This window comes from Alligator sinensis, unplaced genomic scaffold (assembly GCF_000455745.1).
Source record: "Alligator sinensis unplaced genomic scaffold, ASM45574v1 scaffold223_1, whole genome shotgun sequence".
Taxonomy (NCBI): domain Eukaryota; kingdom Metazoa; phylum Chordata; order Crocodylia; family Alligatoridae; genus Alligator; species Alligator sinensis.
Window position 1 is genome coordinate 1,267,425 of NW_005841936.1, and position 27,127 is coordinate 1,294,551.

General features: G+C 41.6%; 1 protein-coding gene across 1 annotated transcript in view; it reads right to left on the minus strand.

Moving 5' to 3' along the window:
• Window positions 1–619: 619 nt before the first annotated feature.
• The window catches only part of ERAP2 (endoplasmic reticulum aminopeptidase 2), a 35,757-nt gene continuing 9,249 nt past the window's right edge, over window positions 620–27,127 (minus strand). The window contains 15 exon segments of the mRNA XM_014518047.2: window positions 620–982; window positions 1,883–1,964; window positions 3,005–3,145; window positions 5,321–5,482; window positions 8,597–8,781; window positions 9,660–9,816; window positions 13,971–14,154; window positions 15,067–15,146; window positions 15,931–16,106; window positions 17,120–17,188; window positions 19,147–19,278; window positions 21,759–21,890; window positions 23,412–23,525; window positions 24,493–24,571; window positions 24,573–24,642. Coding sequence (XP_014373533.1) covers window positions 839–982; window positions 1,883–1,964; window positions 3,005–3,145; window positions 5,321–5,482; window positions 8,597–8,781; window positions 9,660–9,816; window positions 13,971–14,154; window positions 15,067–15,146; window positions 15,931–16,106; window positions 17,120–17,188; window positions 19,147–19,278; window positions 21,759–21,890; window positions 23,412–23,525; window positions 24,493–24,571; window positions 24,573–24,642 — 1,907 coding nt within the window. The 3' untranslated portion in view covers window positions 620–838.

Genomic DNA, 27,127 nt, shown 5'->3' on the forward strand with positions numbered 1-27,127 from the left:
TAAGAAGAGTCAATACACTCTTTTTTTCAAGTAGATAATCTATTATTAATAAATTTAGTAATGGCTACAGATATCCAATTGAGATTAAGACCACTCTGAACTCTGTACAGTTATACAGTGATATCTGCTGACTAGATAAAACAGACAGAAGATGTGACGTTTGTGAGTCACCCAAAAAGTAATACAACAGGTCATTGACAGAGCCAAGAAAAATGTCATATCTCCTAACTTCTGTTTATCAGACTCCATCACCCCTCAGTCTAGGAAAAGTGCCATATTTATCTTATTTTCTAAATTCCTTAGGCTTCCCAATTAGATCTTTTAATTTAAGCTCAGAAAAAGAGAAGAATTTTAACAAGTAGATTACTCATTTTTCCTGTGGCCAGAAGCCATAAGAGATCAAAATAATAATGTGTATGGACAACAGGACAAAAGAGCAAGAAAAAATATATATGTACTCTATCCATGTAGCCACGCTAAACAGGGTTTGTAATCAGACGGCTATTTACAGCATTGATCTATGACAAATGACTGAAGCAATTCACAGGCACTCCTCTCAACAGATCAGGTTTCCAAACACTCCTTCAGGATTTGGATTATTGAAAATTTGCCCATTTTTTTCTGGTTTTGTAGCACAGACATTTCATTTTGTCAACTTTGCTATCTATATAGCACAATAGAATGAGCACCAAATATATCTATTCAAATTCATACTGCATTCAAATGCAACTCACCAGTGGGAGGGAAAAGAAACATTTAATCCAAACTGAAATCCCCTTTAGCTTGGAGGGTGCTAGTAAACTAGACATGTACTCATCATCTCATATTTATGTTAACCCTAAAGATTATTGAGAAGCCAGTTTCTTAAACTGCTGAGATTCTTCTCCAGCCATCTAATATTCTTTGTTATGGTTTCCAGCACAACTCGAGTGATTTTTAGCTGTGATCCTTGGTTATTTAGAGATTTAAAGAAGATCTCCACCTGAAAAAGATGATAGTCATTAGTGTCTGAGGTCAAATTTTGTCTGTGTTTAAACAGCTCTTAGGAAAACTTAGGCCAAATAGCAGGAATTAGAAAGGCCAAAGTTGGTGACACTGATTGCAACTCTAAGAAAACTCAGAGATATCATACACCAGGCTTTTCCAGCAATCCCCTCCCTCCTTCAGTCAAGTACCCTCAAAGAGTAAAATAACATTGAATAAAATAACTAAAGTTGAATCAGCTTTAGATAAAAGCGCCAAAAAGCCTCACTGAAGCACCCAACCTATACAGACACTGGGCGAGCCAGGTCAAACTAACATGAAGCGTCTTCTGAGCATGCACTGCACTTGGTGCAGGAGTGTGCCGAGCTTAAAGTAAAGCACTGTTTTGCAGGGGGAGGAGGGTCATGTCTGTAAGCAGCCTAAATGAATAACAGAAGTATGTCTCTTCCCATACTAACAAAAAAGGATATATATTATAAAATGCAAGATTGACCTGTCAAAAATAATGCACTTACAGGGCAGTAAGAACTATCACACATAATAAACTATTTTGCAATGATTACTATCAACCTTTTTACGTTATTAAAATGATTTCCAAATCTTTAATTCTTCTTTCCTTATGAATATCTCATCACTGAAATATTGAAAGATCACTGTCCTTTGACGGCTGTTCTGGGCAGTCAGGCCTTCTTATTTGTAAACTGAAGACATAGGAATGTAGGAAGAGCACACACCAACTGCTGAAGCTTCCTTAGCCTGACGAAGGGTTTTTGAACCCGAAAGTTTGCTTAATAACTATTCTCCAACCATTTGGGTTGGTCTAATAAAAGATATCAAATTCACCCAAGGAACCTTGTCTGCCTATATTCACAATAGGTTTTAATAAAAAGTTACAAACCTCTTCTAGTTCGTCTCTGGATGAAAAGTGGGATGTAGTGCCAGAGATGATAGTTCGAATGGAGAAAGAAGCTAATTCAAACCTGTAAACAAGGAAGGGAAAATAAACAGTAATAATACAAACAACATACAATAACAGAACTACATTCTATGGTGTTTTTATTATCTTTTTTCTAATAAGTATTTTTGTTTAAATTAGAGCAACACAGTCAAATTAAAAAAAAACAACACAGCCTTACCCAGCCCACAAATAACACAGGAGACTACTAAAGCAAAAACATTTTTAAACCTAATTTGCTTTTCACTTTTTCTGTTGTTTTAAACTTTTTTCAATTCTCTGAAGAATAATAGAAACAACTTAGTTTTTCAGAATGTCTCTATTCAGTTTCTTGCGGGGATACAAAGATTGGGCGTGCTACAAACACAGAACACACGCTTCCTCTGTGGTGAAGGCAGACAGTCACCCCTTCTTCCCACGTTCTTCAGCTCCTACCACAAGTAGAATACAGGAAGACAACACCTTACATTAATTTCGATAGTTAATACTGGTTACAAGTGAATAAGAGATGTAGGTGCATAATGAAGGTGGGATTTCTTAAAATATGAACCCCATGAGCCACAAGGGCTAGATTTGAGTAGCTAAAGCAAAGTAGCCTCATCTTCAAAGAAACTGAGTTCCCACAGCTTCCTTTAACCTCAGTAGGATTTATATGAAAGCTCACCACCTCTAAAAATCAGGCCTCTTTCATTTAAGGGTCTTAATGGGGAATTAAGAGGGGAATTTTGACCATAGTTTCTATCTTGGAGGTTCATGGGTTCTTGTGCTTTCTTATGGGTACAGGTCACTTACATTAAAGGGACAGGCCATCAAAATCAAAACAGCTTAGGATGCTTTCAGCATCCAAAGCTAATTGATTAAATAATGTATCTGGATTTATGACCTTAGGACTTTGAAAGTTAGTTCTCTAGTGGTAAAAAACAGCATTTGGGGGCCTTCTGTAAACATATTGAAATGGAATATAAACATTTATTCCATTTCAACAGTAGAATAGTGATCCTTCTTTATTGTTATTTGCAAGCATTTGCCAATAATGGTGGCTGAAATAGACAAACAGATACCAACTTTTCAAGAAGCTTTTTCCAGTTTTCTCTGACAAAATTCCAGGCAAGCCTCTGTCCCTCCGGGTTCCTGCCTATAGCATGAAGAAGAATTGCCAGATTCTGAGTCTTGATAATTTCACCTTCCATGCCTAGTGTAATTAGCCTGCAGAAATGAAAACAGGCAGTTTCAGTCTGTTTCTAGTCTGCTGGTAGCAGAGACTGTTAGACCACCACTCAATACACATTTCCTTCCAACAAAAGTACTACTAATAAAAGAGGAGCAGAAGAGATAAAACAGACAACAGTTCAGTGCTTGAAATATATCAGTTTTTAAGTCTGTTTTAATTGGGTGCTGCTACAGCATTTTTCATATATTACTACTGCTTTTTAGGGAAAATTTGTCATGATTTCAATGAAGTAATTTGCATAATACATAATGTTGTCAGGGCCCACAATGACCACTTAACATGAGCCACTACTATTTTTCAAAAGATGATTCCAGAACTGTTGATGAGTGATTTTGATATAAAATTCGTAGAGTATACAGATAACTTGATTTATATTTTCTTTTGCTTTAACTACAGATCCTGCAAGCTGGACATGGAATGTGAAAATCATACTAGCGTCTTAGGGTTATTTGTCCCCAGTCAAGATTCTTGTAATCTGCAATCTACTGATGATATAAAATCCAGAACAAAATCCAACTTCTCTCTTGGAGGAGTATTGGTTCTAAAGTGCTAATGGAAACTTTTTTGAGTCACCTAATTAACAAGACCTGACTCTGAACATAAACAGGGATCAGATCTATGTGATTGTTTATCAGAATTGAACTATAAAAGTTTATAATCTCTTTGTTGCATGATTTGTAGTATTCCATAAACCTCCAATGGTCCTGTGGATTATCAACATCAGGCCAAGTTTTCTTGGAGTGAGAGCTCATTAATAAATTATTTAGGAAAATGATCAAGTAAGTAAAAATAGAATTCCACATTTGAAATGTGTTACAATGTGTTGAAATGTCAGGTCACAAAGGCCATGGACGCAGGTGTCGCGGTGGATGTAGTCTTTCTGGACTTCAGCAAGGCCTTTGACACCGTCTCTCACCCCATCCTAATTAATAAACTAGGCGACTGTGGCATAGATGCCTACACAGTCAGATGGATTGCAGATTGGCTGAAGGGTCGCACTCAGAGGGTGGTGGTGGATGGATCATACTCGACTTGGGGGGAGGTGGGTAGTGGAGTCCCCCAGGGCTCGGTCCTGGGGCCTGCGCTGTTCAATTTCTTCATCAGCGATCTTGATGTTGGGGTGGAAAGCAACCTGTTTAAATTCGCTGATGACACCAAAATTTGGTGGGAGGTGAGCACGCTAGCAGGGAGAGAGAGATTGCAGAAGGATCTGGATAGGTTACAGGGGTGGGCAAACAGGAACAGGATGTGTTTCAGTACGGACAAGTGCAGGGTGCTGCACTTGGGTAGTAGGAACCAGCAGCACACTTATACGATGGGGAACTCCCTACTTGAGAGCACGGAGGCGGAAAGGGATCTTGGTGTCATTATTGACTCCAAGATGAACATGGGCCGACAATGCGAGGTCATAGTTGGCAGGGCTAACCGGACCTTGTCGTGCATCCACAGGTGCATCTTGAGTAGAGCCAGGGAGGTGATCCTCCCCCTCTATGCGACGCTGGTCAGGCCGCAGCTGGAGTATTGTGTCCAGTTCTGTGCGCCCCATTTCAGGAGGGATGTGGACAACATGGAGAGGGTCCAGAGGAGGGCCACCCGCATGATCCGGGGACAACAGGGCAGACCCTACAGTGAGAGACTGCGGGACCTGAACCTATTCAGCCTCCACAAGAGAAGGCTGAGGGGGGACCTGGTGACCGTCTATAAACTCACTAGGGGGAACCAGAAGGGTTTGGGGGAGACGCTGTTTCCCCTAGCCCCCGCTGGCATAACAAGGAGTAATGGGCACAAGTTGATGGAGAGGAGGTACAGATTGGACATCCGAAAAAACTACTTCACAGTTAGGGCGGCTAGGAGCTGGAACCAACTTCCAAGGGAGGTGGTGCTGGCCCCTACCCTGGGGATCTTTAAGAAGAGGCTGGATACCTACCTGGCTGGACTCATTTGAGTCCCGTTTTTTGTTTAGGGTTCTTTTGTTGTTCTCCCGCCCTGGCGGGGGGTCGGGCTAGAAGATCTATTAGGTCCCTTCCGACCCTAAAACTATGAAACTATGAAACCAAGCTGCTGTTGGAGATTTTCATGCTTTCACAGCTCCTTGGAGAAGGAATGTGGTACTGTTTTGTTTTAAATAATTCAACAAAGACAATTCTTACTTTGCCAGTTTTTCATGATGCCTGCTTGTGGTCAAAGCATAGAGGATTTTGTTCTTTTCTGCATCCAAAACAGATAGACTATACTGCTTCAGTAGATAATTCCATCCTGCTCCTGTTTGTGCTCCAACTGAGTAGACTGTCTTTAAAAGATCTGTTGGAAGGCTGTGGCATTAAACAAAGGTGGGGAAAGAGAAGGCAGGTCAGATGATTTTAGACTTCTTGGTGTCTTCACAGATGTGCAATACTACAGTCTCTCACAGACATGTTCAATGTACTTATAGTATATAATGATTTTCCTTATGTTTCACATGTCAGATGCCCTGACACCACATGGTCACTTCTAGTTCTTTGCCATTTGTCTAGCATTTTGTTTTGCATGCACCAGAAATTATGGTAACAAAGTCAGAACAGTTCATATTTACTTCATGAAAACAACTGGGCCAAAATTAGTAGTGTTCCCTGACACATTGCAAAGAGTTTCCATGAAAATTGATTTAATATGGATTTTGCAAAAAGATAAGAAAATGTACAGAATTTTGAGCATTTTAAATGGCACTATGAATATTTCACACTTCTTTAGTCAAGCCTTGTTGCCACCTAGTGTCATTTTTAAAAAAGCAGAAATGTGTTTTTTACTTTGTGAATCTAGATATAACCAGAAAATAGCTAAGCTAAAAGGAATCTAGGAGCTTTAGAAGCTGAGAAGGTCAGTTCAAATACAGTGATAAAAGAATCAGCTGAGTCCCTCATGCTTGCTGCAATTTCAAGCAGCTAGAAGCCTACTCTCTACTCAAGAAGCCCCATATTATTTAATCTTCAACTTCTACCATGTCCCTAACTTGTCTTTCTTGGACCCAGTCATGAGGAGCAGACCCTTCCAATCACTGCTTGTGTGACTTTGAGTAACTAGAATAAGAACTCAGGCTAGAACTTCTTGGTTTGCTACACAGTACGTGATATCATGTGGGGGGAGGAGCAGTACACTAGTTCTTCAGCAGAGTGATGAATGATCTATAAGCATGTGAGAAGACATGCATCATTCAAGAGGGACTGGAAATGTTATGGTGCACTATTTAAAGATAGTGACTAGCAGAGTCTGGGAATTGAAAAAGGTCAATAATAACTTTGATTCCAAATACTATAGATCATGTACAAGGACCACTAGTCAGAAACTACCATAGTTACAAAATAAGGAATAATAGAAATGGATCTAGTTTGAAAAATAATCAAGGTGCAAAAAAATAAACCTCTCTGCTGTTTGAAACACTGCATCAACACTCTGGTCTTGTGGAATACTATTACAGTTCATCATATGTAACAACTGGGGCAAAATATAGAATATCCCAAAGCAAATAATGTAAATAAATGTTAAACAAGTTATTGATTCATCTATCTATGCACCCACCAGCCAGACAAAAGTCTGTTAGCCTACTAAAACAGGGAAAGGTATTTCTTTGAATTGACAAGTGTAATATTATGAGTATTTTCGTCATCAGTCATCACGGTGCAAATTAGTTATGCATTGATGCAAAGGGAGGGAAAGGAACTTCTTCTGCTGGGACTGGTAAATGTCATGTTATATTAGCCAGGCATATATTTATGTAATTCCTGGATATTAGATTTAGTTGTTACATTTATCATATTACTGATATTTTTCCTTCTAAATACTGCAGTAAATTCAAGCATAAAAAAATAATCCTGGAAAGCTACACAAAGACGGTCCCATTTGCACAACACTTAATGGGTTGAGAACTATGCTGGATGTTATATTCCATTATGTATATGGAAGACCAGTGGTGTAATTAAGGTGGAGCCAATGGGGCAACCACCCCAGGCACTGAGTTGGGGGGAGGAGGGTGTGAAAAAAATGGATGCTGCTGGCAGCTACACAATTGCAGCGGCAACTGGAAGTCCCTACCATCCCTGTGCCCCATGCACCCGCCAGGGTTCCTACACTGCTATTTGAGACTGATGTCACTACTGAGCTTGCGGGCTCCTATACATGTGCAAGGAGCCGGCTCCAATGCACTGGAAATCCAGCATGTCGGAGCGTATTGGATTAATCAAGTCTGCTAGAGTGCAGAATTAACGTGCCACAGCAGACTTAAGAGTCAAGTGTATCAACATCCCTATGCTGAAAAATGGCGGCGGGGTGCTTTGAACTAGAACTCATTTGGTGAACTTTAGTTCAAAGCACCCCACCATCATTTTTCAGAACACTGATACCCATGATGCTCAGGTGCTTTTAATTAGTGTGGGTCGCTAATTAAAGCGCACCCTCACACCTCCCAGAGTATGTGTAAAAATGCCCTTATTCTCCAAAGTGCACAAGGAGTGTAACAGGGGCCTCTAACCCTTGTTACTCAGAGAAGCAGTGCTATGAGGCTGTGGGTTCAAGCAGTAGAGAAAAAGGGCTGAATGGCCCCAGTCTGCAAACCCCAAGCAACAGAATGCCAGGCCACTGGTTAGATAATTAGCAACACCTATGCTCAGTTATGAGGAAAAAGAGTCAAGTAACTGGAAGGAGCTGGAGTCGGGGGCTGATATAAGCCTGGCTCCTGGCCTGGAGTTAATTCTGGCCCAGATCAAGGCCACACTCTGGTCTTCTGAGGGCAGCCTCCCCAATTTATACAAATTTACCAGCCAGGCATGGCAGGTGAGGCAGCAGGGCAGTACTCTGGTGAGACTAGATGAACAATGGGCTTAAGGTAGCTGGCAGGGGACACCACAGACACCTTTAGAGATGGGTCCCATTACGGGAGATTCTAGAGCTATGTCCATGTCCTTTGCTGTGGCCCAAAGAAATTGCGAAGGCTGCCATCTGTAGTGTTCTGAGAAAAATAGTGGTACAAAGGACTTTTGTCCTGGAAGAGTGTCTCCTAGCATTGGTATATTAGCCATGTGGGACTAGGCTGGACAACCACAACTGACTTTTAAACTTAATTTTTCTTGTAATGACAGTATATGCATGTGGTTCTTTCAAGCAGTGGCAAATAACTATAATATGCCCTGCACTGGAAAAGCAGGAAATCAAGCCTAGTAAGTAAATTAGTAGAAAGAAGAAAAAGAGCTGGATAGCTTTTCATATTAACAAACTTATTTTTCAATCTAATACACTGTTAGTCACACTAGAATAAAAGATTATTCATTCCTTTTTCCATTTCAGATAGCAAAAGGTTTCCTATTTAACCATCCTGTAAAAGCCTGTGGTAGAAAAGAAAACTAAACACTTGGTAAAAAAAAGCCTAAATTAAAGAAAGTATGCAAGCTATTTACTCTAAATTTCCACCAGATCCCATCCACTTGCTGAAAAGCTCATGCGCCTTCTGGATACAGGGAGAATAGCGCAGATCACAGGCGAGTTGCAGGAGATCAGAACGAAGCAGTCTGTCAGAAATAGAGCCCTCATCACTCCAGGTTTGCCTGTCAATCACCGGCTTAAAATACCGCAGGATATACTTCTGCAGAGAGAATATAGCCCAGTTAGTCCTACTGCCACATGCTACACTCCTGCTTTGTAACCATACACATGGTTACCCTAATTCTACAGTTGTAATCCATTTGTTACAACTGTATATCATAATCAGATGTCAAGCTCATCCCTGCTCTGGTGTCTTCTCTTTGAACATCTTTTGGATAAATGAGTTCTTTGTAATAAGGCCAGACAACAGTGGGCCTCTAGCTGTGACACTGTGCAAAAAATATCTATTATGTGTAGTTCTGCTTAACATGACAGCTGGCAATCATTTTCAACATGGTTACAGGTCTTTATGAGAAATTAATAGAAGTTCTTTGTCTCATTCTCATATGGCGAGGAGAGAAATGATTGAGGTGTTACCTCCAAGAAGTTTACAGTTTACATTGACCTAAGCTAGAATGTAATGTAGAGAGGGTGGGAATGAGGGCAAGGACTGGTCACGGGGAAGGAGAGCCACGAGAGTTTCCTGCTCTCATTAGCCAGAAAGCTTCAGTGCCGTTGGAATGCAAGGCCAGAGGCTACGCCAGTCACTTGGTAGCACCAGACTCTTGGCGTAACTCCATGAGTCAGAGCAGCTCTCCTTGGAGCATGCCTTAAAGAACAGGAGCAGCAGAAATCACAGTCATGGCTCATTACTGTGCGAGTTGACACCAGGCTGAATAACGCAAGCCAGAACAAAAGGAGAGTAGTGTATGGTGTTTGTAGCCTGGAAAATTTGTCATGAGGGTTTGAGGTTTTCTTTTCTTTTGTCTATTGAAAGCTAAGGAGGATACCTTCTGAACATGGAACTGGGAAGCTGCTTTGTGTGTTCCAGTTTTTCTTAGAGACAATTGCAAGTTTTCCCCCAAATTAAAATTGTACCTTAAGGTGTTCTGAGACACTGGAAATATTTCTTCTCTCCATCACATGGTAGATTGATTCCAGGTAGCCCAAGCCTTTCAGAAGTGATATGTTATTGGTTTCATGTTGGAGATACCGAGTCAGATCAAGGGCTCTGTCTAATGAGAGCCTTCCCACACTGAGGGGGAAGAAATATACACAAGCTCAACATTTTGAATGTTACATAGCTTTGTTCTTCTCCACATTTTGCCCGTCATACTATGCTCAGCACTGTAAGTCATGAGGCCTGGACTCTACTCTCAGCTCGGTTGGTAACTAAGAACTTATTGGTAAATAAGCCAATATACCCTGAAGTTAGAGCAAGTCTTTGATTGTCAGCTCAGGCACTAACTAAATAACTTAAGACTAATCACCTAAACTGAATTTGTGCTGGAGTTTTCCCAACTTTAAAATTAGGATAACTATATAACATCTTTGGAACCAAGACCATTTTCTGATTGGAACTCTATAAAAATACTGCTGTTGGTCTATCCCAGGGGAAGTTGTCAGGATCAAACACTAGATCACTTTAAGGCTAAGTACAGACATTCAGAAGGTTAAATCAGGTTCAAAATGGCCACCTGATTTAAACTTAGCTTGTCCTGGTGCCGACCTTACACTGACAGACCCAATCTCAGTGACCGGCAATCAGTCTAGACCTGTATCTGAACAGAAGTTCCATGCACACAAACCAGTCTAAAAATTGCAGATAAACCTGGATCTATGTTGTATCAGACTCATTCGATTTAGGTCGAACTGGTGCATGGAACTTCTGTCCACTTCCCCTGCACAGCCCCAGGGCTGGGAAAACCCAGCCCTGGGGCTGCTCTTTTCACTCCCTACTTTCCCCACACTGGTCTATTTTTTTGCCCCCTGGCCTCTTGCTTCCCTGCCAGCCAGCACTCTCAAGCCCCATCCCACAAGTTGCCCTAAGTGCAACCACTTTTTTTAGCATTTGCTACTACTGAAGCCAAACAAATAAGTCCTGGTGGGAGGAGGGATGCAGGTGTAGGTTCACTGGGGGAGCCCCCACCTCACCCATGGGTCATGCCTGGCCCCCACCCCACCTGCAAGTTGTGCCTGTCCCCACAACCCCTCGCAGGTTGTGCCTGACCCCCTAACCTTCATGGATTGTGCCTGCTCCCTCTACCCATCATGAGCTATGCCTGCTCTCCCACACCGCACTCATGGGTCATGCCTGCCCCCCACCCCACCTGTGGGTTGCGCCAGCTCTCCCTATCCCTTATGGGTTGCTTCTGTCCCACCCCACCCCAAACCGCAGTCACAGGTCTCACCTGCCCCCCCACCACACTCATGGGTGTTTGCCTGCCTTCCCCCCACTCATAGGTCGTGCCTGCCACCCACCCCACCCATGGGTTGTGCTTGCTCTCCCTATCCCTCACAGGTTGCTCCAGCTCTGCCCCCCCCAAACCACACTCGCAGGTCACGCTTGCCCCCTCACCACACTCATGGGTTGCGCCTGCCTTCCCCCCCAGCTATGGGTTGTGCCTGCCCCCCTGATCCCCTGGCGATCCCCTGGCAATCCCCTCCAACCTGCTGGACCCCTAAGCTCCTAGCTAGGCCCACCCCGTCCTGGTTTACCTGATATCAGGCAGCCATTTTGAATTGATTTAACCTCCCCTCACACCCCCAAATAGCTGTACTTAGCCTAAAGGGCTCTAAGATGATAGGTGACAAGCAAGCTCATTCTATTAAAATGATTTTATGCACAGATGGTACAACTGCCTGACCTAGTTTTGGGTGCTTTGTGGTTGTCTCAGTACCAAGTATCCTGTCCTTTGATTTGCTGCTTAAGCAATATCATGAATCTTCAGCTTCAATAATTTGAGCCAGATAAACTACAACAGGAGGTCAGAGCAGGGGTAAGCTCTACATATATCTAGTAGACACACTTTTATAATTTATCCATAGTTCCTTCCATTCTTCATACAATTTCATTACAGTTTATCCTTAGATTTCTTCATGGAATCAAAAGTAACAACCCATGCATCATTATGAGCTACTACCTTTCCTTATTAGTCTTGCATCATGCCAACACATATGGTGTCCCTACTGCATCTCTTTACCTAGCATTCCTAGGTAAGCAGCATCCTCGGTAAACAGCTCTGAACAAGTTTAAGTATCCTGCCAGGAGATGTCCAAAGAACAAGAGGACAAACATCTCTCTTTCAATTATAGGCATGGGAATCACCTATATTCACAGTTATGCCTGAATATCAGGACAGAACTCTGTTTTGAGCTGACAAAAGTACGGGTATTAGAGAGTGCAAGCTTAAGCCCAGATCCTAACATGAATTCTGCATGGGTGGACCCTTGCTCCTGCCCCATTATTATTGTGGGATCCAGCTTATTTCTTGAGCATGGCCACTTTTCAATATATATTTTGTGGAGAAGAGGAAGGCAGAAGAGAGATCACTGCTAAAAAGTAGACAGTGGACATGCATCTCCTATGTAGGATTTAACGTGGTGTCTTTTCTAAAAAAGCAGAAGAGGTTCAGAGAAGAATCTTGATGGGCCGAATCCTTTTATGTATGACTATATAACTCTCTTTGAGAGAGGTAGCTAGCTGTGTTAGTCTGAAGTCAGGCAGAAGGGAGGGTAGATTTGTACTTTATGGACTATTGAAATTAGAGATATATAGCATAAGCTGAGGGCTTACTTCATTAGACAGCATTTGTATACTGTACGTCTCTGACTTAGTCCATAAGGCACAAATCTATCCTGCCTTCTGCCTATAATTTGTTTTCCTGTAGCAACTAGAAATAACCATCATGTGTTCCCACTACTGTTCTAGGCACTGTAAAAATGAAGAAAAAAAGGCAATCCTTTTGTAGTTCATTTTATAGGAAAAAAATGTGAGCTAAAAACACAAACATATACTGTTTTTGCTTTAAAAAAGTAAAGTAAAATATTATGGTATAAAGCCAAACTCTTCCCCCTCCACCCTTTTCCTTCTCTTTGTCAATGGAATCTATCCACCATTAATTTGACCTGTCTTGTTCACACAACATCAGCTCCAGGGCTAAGGCTAGCCTAAGAAAGCTACGAAATGTTTACTGACTCTATTATACAGTCACTCTTACAATCAATTGTTACTAAATATTTCGCTGCTTAAGAAAATTGTCTGTTAAGCCTATATAAAAGACCTAGCATTATGATCAGAGAATGAGTTCTGTGTCATTGCCTCTTAGATCCACACCCCAAGAAAACCAGTTCAGCACTCAGTGAGGAGTTGGTTGGATGCACTTATACAAGTGAACCTCTAATTGTGCATGAAACTACCGGGAGGGGATCAGTATTTGTGTTCCCTGCTATTCAAACATGTATCTTTTTGTACATTCATATATCTACCTTGCAGGCGCAGCTTTAGCAAATACTAGGGCTGTGAGAAGCTTTGGTCGCTGATTTGATTTGGCGAAGATTTGGCCTGATTCAGTGGCTGAATCTCCGAATTCGAATCGAATCTGGAGAGCCTTTAATCTCTCCGAATCAAATCAGAACCCTCCAAAACAATTTGGAGAGATTCAGAGAGATTCAATGATTCGGACGTAGACACAGCTTTAAATGTTTTTTCTACATACCTCAAGGTACCAGGTGGCTCGTGAATGCTGAGATGCTAGGGTGGATGGAGAGTCCCACGGGAGCATGGGGGGATCCCCAGTGCACTTGGCGGTGGAGCCAGAAGTGGACCAGAAGCACTTCCAGTCCACTTCCAGGTCTGCCATGGAGCATGTGGGGACCTCCCTGCCCCATCTCAGCAACTGGTACCTTCTGGGTCTGGGGTGGCACCTGGGGTCACCTCACAGCCGATCACTGAGCTGGGGTGGTACATGGGGTACCATACTAAGTACTTTCAGTCCAATTCTGGGTCCATCACCAAGCATGTAGGGGGGCCCCCTTGTGCTCCTTTGGGATGCTCCATCTGCCCCATCATCGCAGAGTTCACGAGCCATGCCTGGTACCTCGAGATATGTAGAAAAAAAACATTTAAAGTAGCGTCAATGGCCGAATCGCTGATTCTCCGAATCAGCATCGAATCTTCAGATTCGGATTCGGCTGAATCAAATCAGGCCAGCGATCCAAATCAATTAATCGAATCACTGTCCCCCAATTCAGGCTGAATCCAAATCCAAATCAAATACAGCCTGTTTTGCACACCCCTAGCAAATACCTATAAAGAGGTGAGGGCAGTTTTTAGGTAGCTGTTTTAGGAAACTGAAAATGTAACCATGTATTTTATTTCTACATTAAAAGTAGGAAGAGATTTGTTACCTGACCAGTTCAAATGCATTGTGGATCAAGTTCACTCGGTCCTTGGGACTGAAGAGTGTGTGGTTCTGATCCAGCAATGTAATGATGTTGTCTCATCCATTCCCCTCGTAGTGAACGATATAATAGCTATTCATATCTACATTGAATTTCACCCAGGCAACACCTTCCTTGAGTTTCAATGAGTCTAAATGGGGGAGAGATTCGCTATAAGTATCTCATAAAGAAATAAAGTGTATGCTTGTAATGAAAAAATAAATAAAGGCACAGGTCTGCACCACACTCGTCAGTTGTGCAACACAGAGAAAAGAGATTTGCTGGTGGTATGACTTTATGAATAGTTTACAGGGAGAATGTTGGCATCTTGGTGGCTTACAGGATTGGTAATGGCAGACAGGTCCTTCTCTTTTTGACACTAAGTTTAGCAAAAATTGTTAGTAACTTATGGCTACCCTGTGGCCTATGTGAAACTGACTGCTTGTCTATGCCCATTTCTCAAAAAGGCCAGAAATCATATAGGCATGGTACAAGCTGACATAATGGCCCTCCAAGCAACATGCACTTTGCATGTTGTCAGGTGGAAGGCAGTATGAAAAGGTTTCTATTGCCATTATCTTTGCTATTTCAGGGCTGAAATATAGCCCTTTGCCAACACTAAATGCTCTTTTGTCCACAGGTGGAATCTGTTTCCTGGCAGTGATGATAAAAGTAACTATTTGTGCATTATTTAGAAAAAAACATCTTGGAATTGAATTCAGTTCCAAAAGTCAGTTTTAGATGTCATATTCACAGCGTAGTAGCGCCCACACACCAGCATCAATGCTCCCCTTATAAAAAATTGCATACAGGTCTGCAGTTTTTAGGAGCAGACCACAGATTCTCTCTGGCAAGATCTGCATCTTGTTTTCCTCAGCTAAATGCAGAGGCCTGGCAAAGAGGAAAGGATAGTAGCAGAAGTCTCTAAGGGTTCTGTCTAAATATGTTGTCTAAATATTGATTTCTGTGTGCTACATTTTTAACTGATCACTAACATGCAATCAATCATTTAGTTAACACAATCAATTCATTGGCAATGAGACCAATGATAATTCTTCATTACCTGTTTTAGTTTTTAATACATGTCTGTGAACAGTGTTGGAGCTGCTAGTGATGTAGGTAAGTGGGATATGCCAAAAATACCTGAAAGAAGCAAATATATATATAACACAGTAACATTATTTTCTTCAGAAAAAGGGGATTAGACTGAGTTGTTTTATCTCTGTGTAGTAATTAGTTTTATACTCATAATTCAAAACATGGATTTATCTAATCATCCTGCTGTAATGGTACAGAAACATCCACCAACACAAAAGATATGTCTTTATATTTGAAGAGACATGAACCTCTGTAGAAAATTCACTTTTATATTAAAGTTTTATTATTTTCTACATGTATATAAAGAAATATCATATTTCAGTGGAAGCACCCTATTTCATTACTAACAGATGAGGTTTCTTTTACATTGGATTTAAGTCTGTCATCCACTCTAATGAAAGACAAACCTCATTCTCTCTCCACTACCTGCTGAGAAATTGAGAATATATCTAACTGCTTCCTATTCCTGTATAGTCCTCTACAGAATTTCCCATTATAGGAATTCATATTTTCTTTTACCTCTGATCAAGCCTTACATATCTGCCAGCTGCTGATCACCAGCCCTGGCAATGGACTTCAGTGGTTCATCCTTATCAAGACAGGAAGAACACTTGTACAGACTAGCCAGTTCAGCAATTCTCATGTCACAAGCCATATCTACTACCTTTCACATACATCATATCAGTTCTTGATAAGTAAGCTTCCTGCCTAGGTTGACCTAAATTTATTTCAGAGCAATAATATGATATTGAACTCCAGTTTTGGGTACGTCTTCCTATACCACAAGTTATACATAAATAGTGTTATTACATTTAGGTAATGCAGATACCTTGACTGCAGATTAGCCCATTCAAGATCTTCTTCAATGACACCCTTCAGGAAACGCTCCTGTCGCAATTGAATGGTGTTTCCTTCACATTTTACAAGAACTAGTGGCATTCCTTTCTGATGTGTCCAAGTGTTCATCATTTCTTTGATCTCTGTAAGACTTCCATCATGACTGAACTGAAATTACCACAGACATAAACTATATTCAGTGAACCACTGGCAGTCTGGGCAACCAGAGCTGGCAATCAGAGAACCTCTGGTCGATTTTTGGCTCTAAGAGCAAGCCATGACTAAGCAGCAAGTCTGCATACTACACAGGGAAACACAACAATGTTTCTCCCCACAAACAGGATGGTTGCATCCAAGATGCTTGTGTAGCAAATAATAACAATTCTAGTAATATTTTTACATTGTGGAAGCTATACTCTAAAAATGCTAGTATAGACATTTATATGAACCAACAAAATTGAGTGTCAAAAGTCTCTCTGTTACCTTCTATACCCAAAGGACAGGGAATATTTCTGTAAACCTCCTACAGGTCTCTTTCTACTTCAAGCATAAGAAAAAAATCTTATGCTTTAAGACACAAAGGTGGGAGACAGGGAACCTGTGTTCTGTTCCTGGCTGTGCCTTCCTGTTTGATTTTGAGCACGATAATAACAACTTGCTGCAAGGCCCAACCTTCAAAAGTGAGAAGCACTTTTCCTCAGTTTTGGGTTTGCCATAGTGTGTCCAAGAACCTGGCCCACCTTTGCCAATACGTGTGTGTTTTCCAGAATAAAATGTGTCATGAAACAACATAATAAAAAAAAAAATCAACAGAATTCAATTCACTAAACAATAATCCATTGGTCAGAATGTAAAATACTGTGGGTTTTTTATGACGGAGACATCTTTTCTCCTAAAATATGGCCTATTTTTTCCTCCTGTTGTCACTGCAAGCATATCTCTAGTGAGAACAGAGGACAATCACCACTGTTCTAGATGAGATTCAGGAAGCACATTTTTTACATGCAAAGGATCTGGAGCCATTTCTCCCAAGCCTGAGTGCATCAAGTCAAGGACAAGATCAGAGATAGCCAATCGGATGAACCAGGATACAACATCCAAGCCCTGGAGCCAGCAATAGGATATCTTGATACATGACCATCTTGTCAGTTTAGTGTTTTATCTTCTAATATTCTACTTACTGCACTGCTAACGGGTCTGGAAGTAGCAAAGCAAAAACTTCCGGAAGATAAATCACCTTCAGGACAAATCTGTAAAATTAAAAGGCAGATGACTATTTTGAGAAAGTTTAATTAATGTCAGAGTAAACAACAGAGAGAGAGAGAGAGAAACAGACAGACCAATCAAAACATGTGATAAATCTGAAATTACAAAAGGCACTATTTACTGGTAACAGACGCTTAGCAGCACACCTTGAAAGTCTGTCATTTGAACATATGCAATAGCTATGTATTCATGTAGATAAATTTACTAGTGTCAGACAAAATGCATCTATAAATTAAAATGTCCCCATATTTTACATTTCTACTCTTATCACTGTTAGCATATTTGGGGGTGGGGGGGATAACATAAAACTTCTCAAATATATATAATATATACAGTAGAATCCATTTTCCCAGCACTCATATAAATGGTACATCTGCTTATCTGGGAAGAAGCCAGAATACAGATTCACTGTGATGCATTTCAGTGACAGAGACTAACAAATGGACTAATGATGCATCTAAGACTAAAACTGTAACCAAAATTTAGCCCTTAGTTGTGAAAGATTTGCTCATCTATTAAACCGGATGCTGTATGGAGCAGTTTACTGGCATAGATATATACCAGGCAGCCTTTTACTCACATTACACTGCTTTCCCTTGTCTTATGGCAGCGAAATCAATATTATGTTATCATGCATTTAACTTTTTCAATTTAATCTATTCAGCAATAAAGTAAATCTGTAAACCAGTGACACATAAGAGACAATACAATGAAAAAAATCACATGATTATGAATGTAGCTCTGAGACCAAGGGAAAAAAATTAAAGATGATGATATGATGCCTAGTTTACCATAGCATTTATTGTATTTTTCCATGCTTTTATTTATGTGCGTACATGCGCGTGCGCATGTGTGTGCATGTGCAAGTGCACGTGTGTGTATATACATGGAATTATATGTTGTATAATGCATATATAATACATAATGTATATATAACATGGAATATTATGTATATAACAAGGAATATATATCATTCCACTGCAATTATTTAATAAAACTAATAAAACCATGTCACTGAATAAACAGTGGTATGGTGTAATATAGCAATGAATCGTGATGGCAGAAGGTTAGATTTACAACAGAGACATGTTTTTAAAATGTACCAAAACTATATGCTTCAAATGTTGCCAGTGCAGTTATTTGCACACACAAATTCACACATGGAAATTGCATTTGCCAATCTGATTGGCCTTTAGGCTTTATGAGCAAATTCTGCTTTTGTGTCAGACTGGTGAACATTTTGTCCATAACTTTTTACACTGCTTACTTACATTGCCTACTGCTTTTTACATTACCTACTTCAAAACAATAAATAAAATAAAAGTAAATAAATAAAAATATAATAAAAGCATCCATCCAATATAATTAATTCCTCTGAGTCCATAAGGATTGGGACAACAAACCAGTGGTTGCAAGTGAAATACATTGTTACTATAGTACAGTTGCATAAGACTAATTTGACTGTAGTACAGTTGCATAATACTAACTTGATCCATTAACCAGCATCTACAATTCAAATATATTTTGGCCACAAATTCAGCATGTGCTTCACTTTAGGTGCATTGAAGTAAATAAGACTACTCATGGGCTTAAAGCTAAGCATATGCTCTGGGATCAGCATGGGGAAGAATACAGAGATAGATATTAACAAGGGCTCCAATTTGGCAATGAGGTCCATATGGATGACATTCAGAAACTACATGTATTCAGAGGTATAATCAATTTCAATGCCCCTGGATGAGGCAGAGTGGGGATGCCAAGTGCTGGAGAGCAGGAGTGCGGAGTATTATGGACCGAAGACAATATGCTGTAACAGTACAGTATGCCCTATGATCATTAATACACTCCTGAGTGGCTTTCAGGTGAAATCCACAGTTTTCAACTATTATATCAACATGATAAGTGTACAGCACAACATAATTCCCCCAAGTGAGGAACTCACATTTGCCAGGCTGTTCCACAAGTCATCAGTCTTTGCGTTCCTATAGCTGTACTTCTTCAAATACTGAATTACTCCTTTCTGGAAAACCTGCTCAGATAGGAAATCCTGGAGCATCTTCAAAATACAAGCTCCCTAAAATAGAAAAGTATCAGGTATTCAAAAATATAAATTTTACATTGCATGCCAAACCTTATGCATTTAGCCAGTGATTATTAAATTAGGATGTATTGCAAATATGGAATAAATAATGAAATTACTTTAGCTATATGTACTGGATGTCTTCATTAGCTAAGTGAAAATAGACATTCAAGACAATGACTCCCAGAAAGTCTTTGGCTGGTTTCCTAATGCTTTCTGAGATGAAAGAAAGCTTAGGGACCTATTCAACTCAGGAGATCAGATGACTGGTATTCTTTGGCACATTGTTGAGGTTTTAAATATTATTACTTTATAACTTTTGCCAATGTCTGACTTCAGAGCTCTCTCATGGCATTTAGCATTCTTCCCACAGTAGTAGCCAACTTCCATAATTTTGTAGCTTACTGTGGCTTCCACCGACAGAAAACTGCAAACAGCTAAGCACATTAAGAACACAAATGTTAATACCAAATAGATTTATGTAATTTGCCAAAATATTCAGTGACTACAAATTTTAGACAAAAGAATTGCTACACACAAAAATAATGAGCACTAAAATTCTTCCTTCTGCATCACTACTGAGTTACACTGACTGTGGTTAATGTTACAGCTGACTGCCCTATATTAACTAATATTAAGATATTCTACTTGAGTGATGCTTTTAATCTGAGGAGCTCAAAACACTTACGAACACTAATTAGTTGTCATCCCTTTAATGTGCATATGCTTATGGAGAATTAACTAATTTAAGTAAGTATAATAAGGGGCCAACATTCAGGAAAGAAGTCTGACACTCATTCATAGAATCAGAAGCAATTTACGCCACTTCCTGTTTTGGTTAACATAGATACCTTACTGTGATGCCATAGACAGGCTAATCAGCATTCAGGAGAATCCACAAATCACATTGTGCAAGCTAATTAGGTCTGCCACTCAGCAGTGCTGAGAGACAGAGGTAGATGAGTTGACCTAGGTACAGCACCACATGAGTACCTGGTCTGAGAGGTAGCCAGAAGGATGGAAGCAGCGGAGTCATTTTTCAGCAGTCCCAGGCAGCATCATGCTGCATGCTCTCAGGAAACAAAGCAGGGCACTGCCTGACACTGATCCCAGACCAGTTCTTCAAACTTTTATTTCAGGGAGTCATCAGGACAGTGAGACAGACCCAGTTTTTAGAACTGTCCCAGAAAGTCTGGGACAGTTGGTCACTTTAGGTATTAAAGCTGATGATTAATCGATTTAAATCAGTGGTTCTTCACATACACATTAGTATTCTGGCAACTTGTAATGGAAGTCAGATAGTCATCTGACACAGTGAGAGGTAAAAAAATTTGGTGTCTGGAGTGAATGTCTATTATACTACTCATTCAGCAAGCCCATAAGTTAATTTCTGTTGTTGTTTTAGGCCATAACAATTGACAAAGCCTTAATTTAAATATCTTACATTAAAAAATAGAGAAATACGTCATAAGCAACCTACTATGGAATGAATATTAGTTGCCATAGTATGTATCAGAAGCTGCAGCAACCAGGCAGCTGTCTGGGAGCGATCACGACACACCTGGTGCGGCTGTGCAGCCAGCCCCAATCAGGTGGGGAGGTGTGGGGGAAGGAGAGGGGAAAGCATGGCAGCTCAGGTAGGTGGCCCTGTCCCCAGCTTAGTCCCCAGCATTGTGGGTAGCATCATGCCCCAGCCCCATCATGGGGGGCAGGAAACGTGCTCCCACAGCCGCCTGCACTGCGTGTGTTTGTCTCCTGACCATGGCACCCTGGGTAGTCACCCACATCGCCCACTCCTATGGCCGGCTCTGACAGAAGGGCTCATGGAATGGAGTGCAGGGAAAGTGCACGTGCATGCATGCGCATGCACACACACGTGCACACACACATCCATATATTCAGAATCATAGTATCACAGTATTGGAAGCAGAGGTGTAATTACATGGTTTGGCACCAGGGTCAGGTGTCATATGCAAGGCAGCTTTTGGAAGCCACCATGCCATGTGATCACTATTGCACGGCCACAGCAGCAGCCATTTTTTCTGCTGGCCTGGTTGCTGCATCCTAGTTATGCCACAGCTTGGAAGGGACCTCAAGGGTCATCTAATCCAATCTCTTGCACAGAACAGGATTCACTATTCCTAAACCTCTCCAGCTCTTCTTGAAAACCTTCAGTCAAGGAAATTTCCAGTTTCCTTTGGCAACTTGTACAGAAGCTATATTTTTGCCCCGTGTTATCACTAATAATGGGAAGTCCTGGAGAGTTTGGGCCAGCAGCCCTGGAATGGAATCATAATCTGTAAATCATGCACAGGAGGCTGGACAAAAATCAGAGAGCTAATGTCTTTTCTGCCATCCTGCTGCAAGACTCATTCCCTTCAAACAGACATCCTTCAAGTTGCCTAGAACTCCAAACACTGTGAGGACAAAGGATCTTTGGCATTGTTGACTTTACATTAAATGACATGCAGTACCTTATCATAGGACACAGTATCAAACATTTCATTTATCTGAATGGGGGTTTCTGCTGGGTTGGAGATCGGACGAGAAGAATTTAATGAATCCCTTGCAATTGCACCAAAATATACATTCATAAAGTAGTCCTCCTGTGGGATGTAAGGACAATCATCACCTCTTAGAAATATATAACTAGTCAAATGACAGAAATAAATCAATAACATCTTACAACACATAATGAAGTGCAACCTCTATACTGAACATCTTAGAGCTATATTCCATTTACTCTGCACAATATTACTGAAAATCCTAACCATCTGCTTTCTTTGCAAGAAATTCTTGTAAACAATCTATAAAAGTTAGTACTTTAATGCCTAATAAAAATAGACCTCATGCAAATTTCCCCAACAAGTTAATGAAGAGAAAGGTCAAAATTCACAACCAGAACAGAATTTGGCCCCTCTCTTTATAGAGGAGTGAACAAAGAGGTATTTAGAAGAGATACAGAGAATTGGAGAATTTTTCAGATTGCATCACTGTTTACAGGAGCATTTACATGTACTAAATCATATTAAGTATTGAGTTCATAGCAGTTTCTTTATGATACACAGTACTCAGCATACCACTCCAAAATATTCTGCTTTAGCTAGAACAGCACTGGGTTCATCTACATGTGTGCTTTACTACAGAGCAGACTCACTAGCTCTGCAGTAAAGCATCACCATCTACATGTGCCATTATCAGGGCATAGTAAATTAATTCCGCCGTAAGATAGGACTATCAGGGATAGTCCTATCTTACAGCAGAGTCATTTACTGCGCACAAATACATTTGTGGATGGTGACTGGGACTGCAGCAGTTTGAGCCAGGGTGGAACAACCCCAGGCTGGCAGCAAATTCAGGGGGCCAGCCACACAGCTCTGCAGTTTTGGCACTCTTGTGCCCCAGCCAGCCCTGACGTCACTACCTGGAGCCTGGGGATGAACCCCTGATCCTGCTGTCAGCCTGGGGCTGCTCCACCCCAGCTCAAATGGCTGCGGTATACACACAGTATACAAGAGACTGTACTTTGAGCTATTATGCAATTGCCTCTATATATACTATGCAAACACACATATATCAGGACAAAAATTTTTTTAAATAAAATTAAAATAAGTTATAGAAGATGTTTGATTTTGGGGGGTATATGATTGGGTTTTTTTCCAGTTTCAAGATGGCAACCCCCCTCTCCCAAAAGGAGTACTTCTGGGGTAAGGGGAGAGACTCCAGTGGCAAAAGTCAGGGACTAGGGGCAGGTCTTCCTGTCCCAAGATGGCGACGAGGGGGTGGGGCACCCATCGGGGGTGGGGCTACCCTTGCAGCCTTCAACAGCCCACCAACACTTGTTAAGTGGCCTTCCAGCCAAAATAATTGCCCACCCCTGGATTAGAGCAAGTGAAGAGAGGGAGAAGGAAAGAAATCGAATTTAAAGGAAAATGAGATGATATTTAATGCGAAACGTACTCCCAGATTAGAAACCAGTTCTATAAATAAAGTACTTTTCTAAATTTCCTTTGCTCTCTTTGCTAATCCACTTTCAGACAAAGTTTGTTTTGCTGAATCTGTTCTGGTAGTCATATCCATACTGTTTTTAGAGGGAAAAGTATAATCATGGTAACAGTATTACTTACATACTGCAGTTCTGGGTAGGTCGCATTAAGAGAAATCAACTCCATGAACCGGGCAAAACCTTCATTTAGCCAAATGTCATTCCACCGTTCCATGGTAACCAAGTTACCAAACCACTGAAGGACAAAATCACAAGCAAACAAAACTTAAAATGAAACATGGTAGATACTGTAGTTAACTATGGAACTTGGAACTGAAGTTCGGGCATATCCACGTCCTTTGTTAAGATCTTATTCATGCACAAAAAAAATCAAACAAATACAAACAAACGAACAAACAAAAAAAAGACAAAAACACAGATATCGACATAAAAATCTAAAAAAAGCTAATTAAAAAAATCAATTCGCGGTTGAAAAAATGTATTCTGTGTACTTTAAAACAAAGGATGCAAATATTGACTTGACATGGAAGATTACATAACTTCTTCCTCCAAGAAGCATTTCCCAACTAATACTGTGACTTCTTCTAGGAGTACATAGAGGAATTTTAAACACCCACTGTTCATTTCCTGAATTGGTTCTGTGAATAAATTGAAGGCTCCAGTTTCAATGCTATATGGCTCATAATGCCTATATTCATATCTTTCTCATATTTACTACTTTTTCAAACCTACAAAAGAAGGAATTTCAACATTTACCGTTAATAGTCCAAGGGGAAAAAGTTAATTCCTTAAAGCAGAAAGTCTGAAGCTACTACAATAAAAGACAACTGAAATTATAAATATGTATGCTGACAAGGGACTAGCCTGGGACACGATTCTCTTGTTTTCTGCATTGCCAGGCAGTGGAATGCATTCTGCTTACAAATACACAAATTTCAATCTGAAATAATTCCATAAATCAGTTGAGTTATTCTGCCTTGAAACAGGTTTATGTAAATGAGTCAATACAGCACCCCAGATGCTACAGTAAAAAGGTGTCTAGTAAACAGTACTGAGTATTATTCGTCACCCTCCTCCCTTCTAAGTGATTTGTTCTCTTGATGCTAATATTAACTTTTTAAAAGCTCTTTTGATTTATACTTCAGCCTCAGCTTTTTCATTGGCATCTTACCAGGCTTGCTAGGAAAGAAGTCTATAGTTACCTGATGTGCTAATTCATGGGCTATCACTTTGGTGACCCACAGTTTGTCAGCTGCTGACGAGGTCTTGGGATTGTAGAGAAGTCTCCCTGTATGTGATGAGACCCCAGTTTTCCATAGCTCCTGACTGGAAATCAGGAACAGCAATAAGATCTAAGATTTAAAAAAAGAAGCTGTCTTATTTACTGAGTCCTCAAACTGTTTGTTAGATTGCTTGGTCTACATATTCTTTCCCAAACATTAAATGACTTGCATCAACTCCTACTTAGGAGATGAAAGGGAAAAACAATTGGAAATGGGGTGCAAATCAACCTCAGGCTCCTCCTTGGGGAGCAAAGTGAGGATGGGAACTAACAAGATTGTCCTTTTATAACCTTTTTTATTAATTAATCCAATTTATCAAATAACAGATTAACATTTAAAGATGTAGCCAGTCCCCTAAAAAGTGCTACCATAAGTTGAATAAATGTGTTCTTTTCTTCTCTTTCCTTCACTCTCTGGCAGTTCCATATGGTTCCTTTTTGTTTCCAGTGGTATTAAGCCGATGTGTTTCTTCATCTCTAGATAATAATCCACCCCCTCCTTTTCCCTAGAAATCTGTATACTGCAAATCTCATTATCTTCTACACATCTCTGTTCTTTTACATTTTAAATTTATTCTAAGTTTATTCATAAGTGTTAGCTCATAGAACTTGCACTTTTAATTGTACTGCAGGCTAAGTGTGGGTCACTGCCCAAAACTGTTCATGACCTCAGGAAGTCATCTAGTCCAACCCCCTGCTTTAAAGTAGGAACATCCCCAAATACCTGGGTCTTAAACTTAAGGATGCAGATTCCATAACGTCTCTCAGTACCCTGTTCTACTGCTTTACTACCCTCCAAGTGAGAAAATTTCTCCTAACATCTAACCTAAACTTTCCTTGCTGTAACTTGAGACCATTGCTCCTTGTTCTGTCATCTGCTACCACTGAGAACAGTCTAGCTTCATCTGCTTTGTAACCCCCCTTCAGGTAGTTGAAGGCTGCTATTAAATCCCACCTCAGTCTTCTCTTTTCCAGACTAAATAAGCCCAGTTCCCTCAGCCTCTCCTCACAAGTCATGTTCCCCAGCCACCTGAACATTTTTGTTGCCCTCTGCTGGACTCTTATCTAATTTATCCACATCCTTTCTGTAGTGGGGGACCCAAAACTGGACAGTACTCCAGATGTGGCCCCACCAGTGCCAAATAGAGAAGAAAAATCACTTCCCCCAATCTGCTGGCAACACTCTTACTAATGCAGCCCATTAGGCTGTTAGCCTCCTTCACAACAAGGGCACACTGTGGGCTCATATTCAGTTTATTATCCAAAGTAACCCCGTTGCTGGTAGGCATTGTATGGCTTTGGCCCCTTCTTGGTTGGCACCTTCCTCCCCAGCGATGTCAGGGTGAGACCGCACCTTAGGGCCACCTAGATGGTTCTGAGAGCTGCCCCTACTCGTCTGCCACGACTTTGACGTTGATAGATGGGGGAGGCAGTTCCCTGTCGGTGGTCCCAGCTGGGTTGCCGCCCTGGGTCTTTCTTCGTGGGGCTCCAAACCTCCCCTTTACCCCACCCTTACCACATCCATGGCCGGGGAGAGCCCAGCCTCCTTGGACCTTTCCCGAGGATGATCTCCTTACCTCAAGGCCTTCCCCAAGCAGGGTAGGGTGTCTGGCCTTCAATCACCACAGGGCTGGTCCTTTATCTTCAGGCCAACCCGTGGACAAACTAAACACGCCCCAGTCTGGGGTAATAATAACTCAAAAGGTCCTTCACTCCCTGTGAAGGCATAGTCATCTACTGATGAAGTACAGAGGACTTTGGCTCCCCAGACCCTTCTGCCTCCCCGGCAGGGGGAGGGGGAGGAAGACTTGACGTTGCTCCCTCCGCCCACTCTTTTCAGCGGGGGGCCCACTGATAGGGAGCTAAATCACTCCTGTTCCCACCAACAGGTGGGAGTCACTCCTTTACCACTGGGTGCCAGACCAGTTGCCACCTGCCTCTCTTTCTTCCCCTGGCTGTCTGCCATGTCTTGCCGTCTCTCACTGCCCAGCCCCACCAAGGCTCTTGGCTGCTCCCGCAGGGCTTGAACTCTGCCCGCGACTGTGAGGACCACCTTCGTCTCCCTACCATGCCTCTCTGGCCAACTCCAATTCCTTGAGCTCCGCCTCAGGGTTTTTCCTGTCAGGTAGCCCCGTCAGCTGCTGAGGCTTCTCACCCTGAGCCCCGCTCCATCGCTCCTATGTGGTTCCACACCTGTGGCTCCCTGCCGGCAGCCTGCTCCTCCCCACCAGCGTTCTGCTTCTCTCTGCTTGGCTCTGCCATCCGAGGCTGGGGAGCTGGGTGTCTCCTCAGCTGCCTTTTGAGCAGCCCATGCTGCTCCCAGGCTCTGCCCCTGAGGATTGCCGATCCACAGGCTCAGGCAGCTGCAGAGCTGCTGAGCCTGCATCGGCGTCTTCCCCCAGCTGCTGCTCGTCCCGGCCCCTGTGGTAAGTACTGGGGCTCATTGGGTGAGGTCCCGGGACATGCTAGGAGGGGGACTTTTGCCTCCCCTCCCACAAACCCTTGGGTCCTTTCCTCCAGGGCTGCTGCTTAGCCAGCCAGTCCCTGGTCTGGAA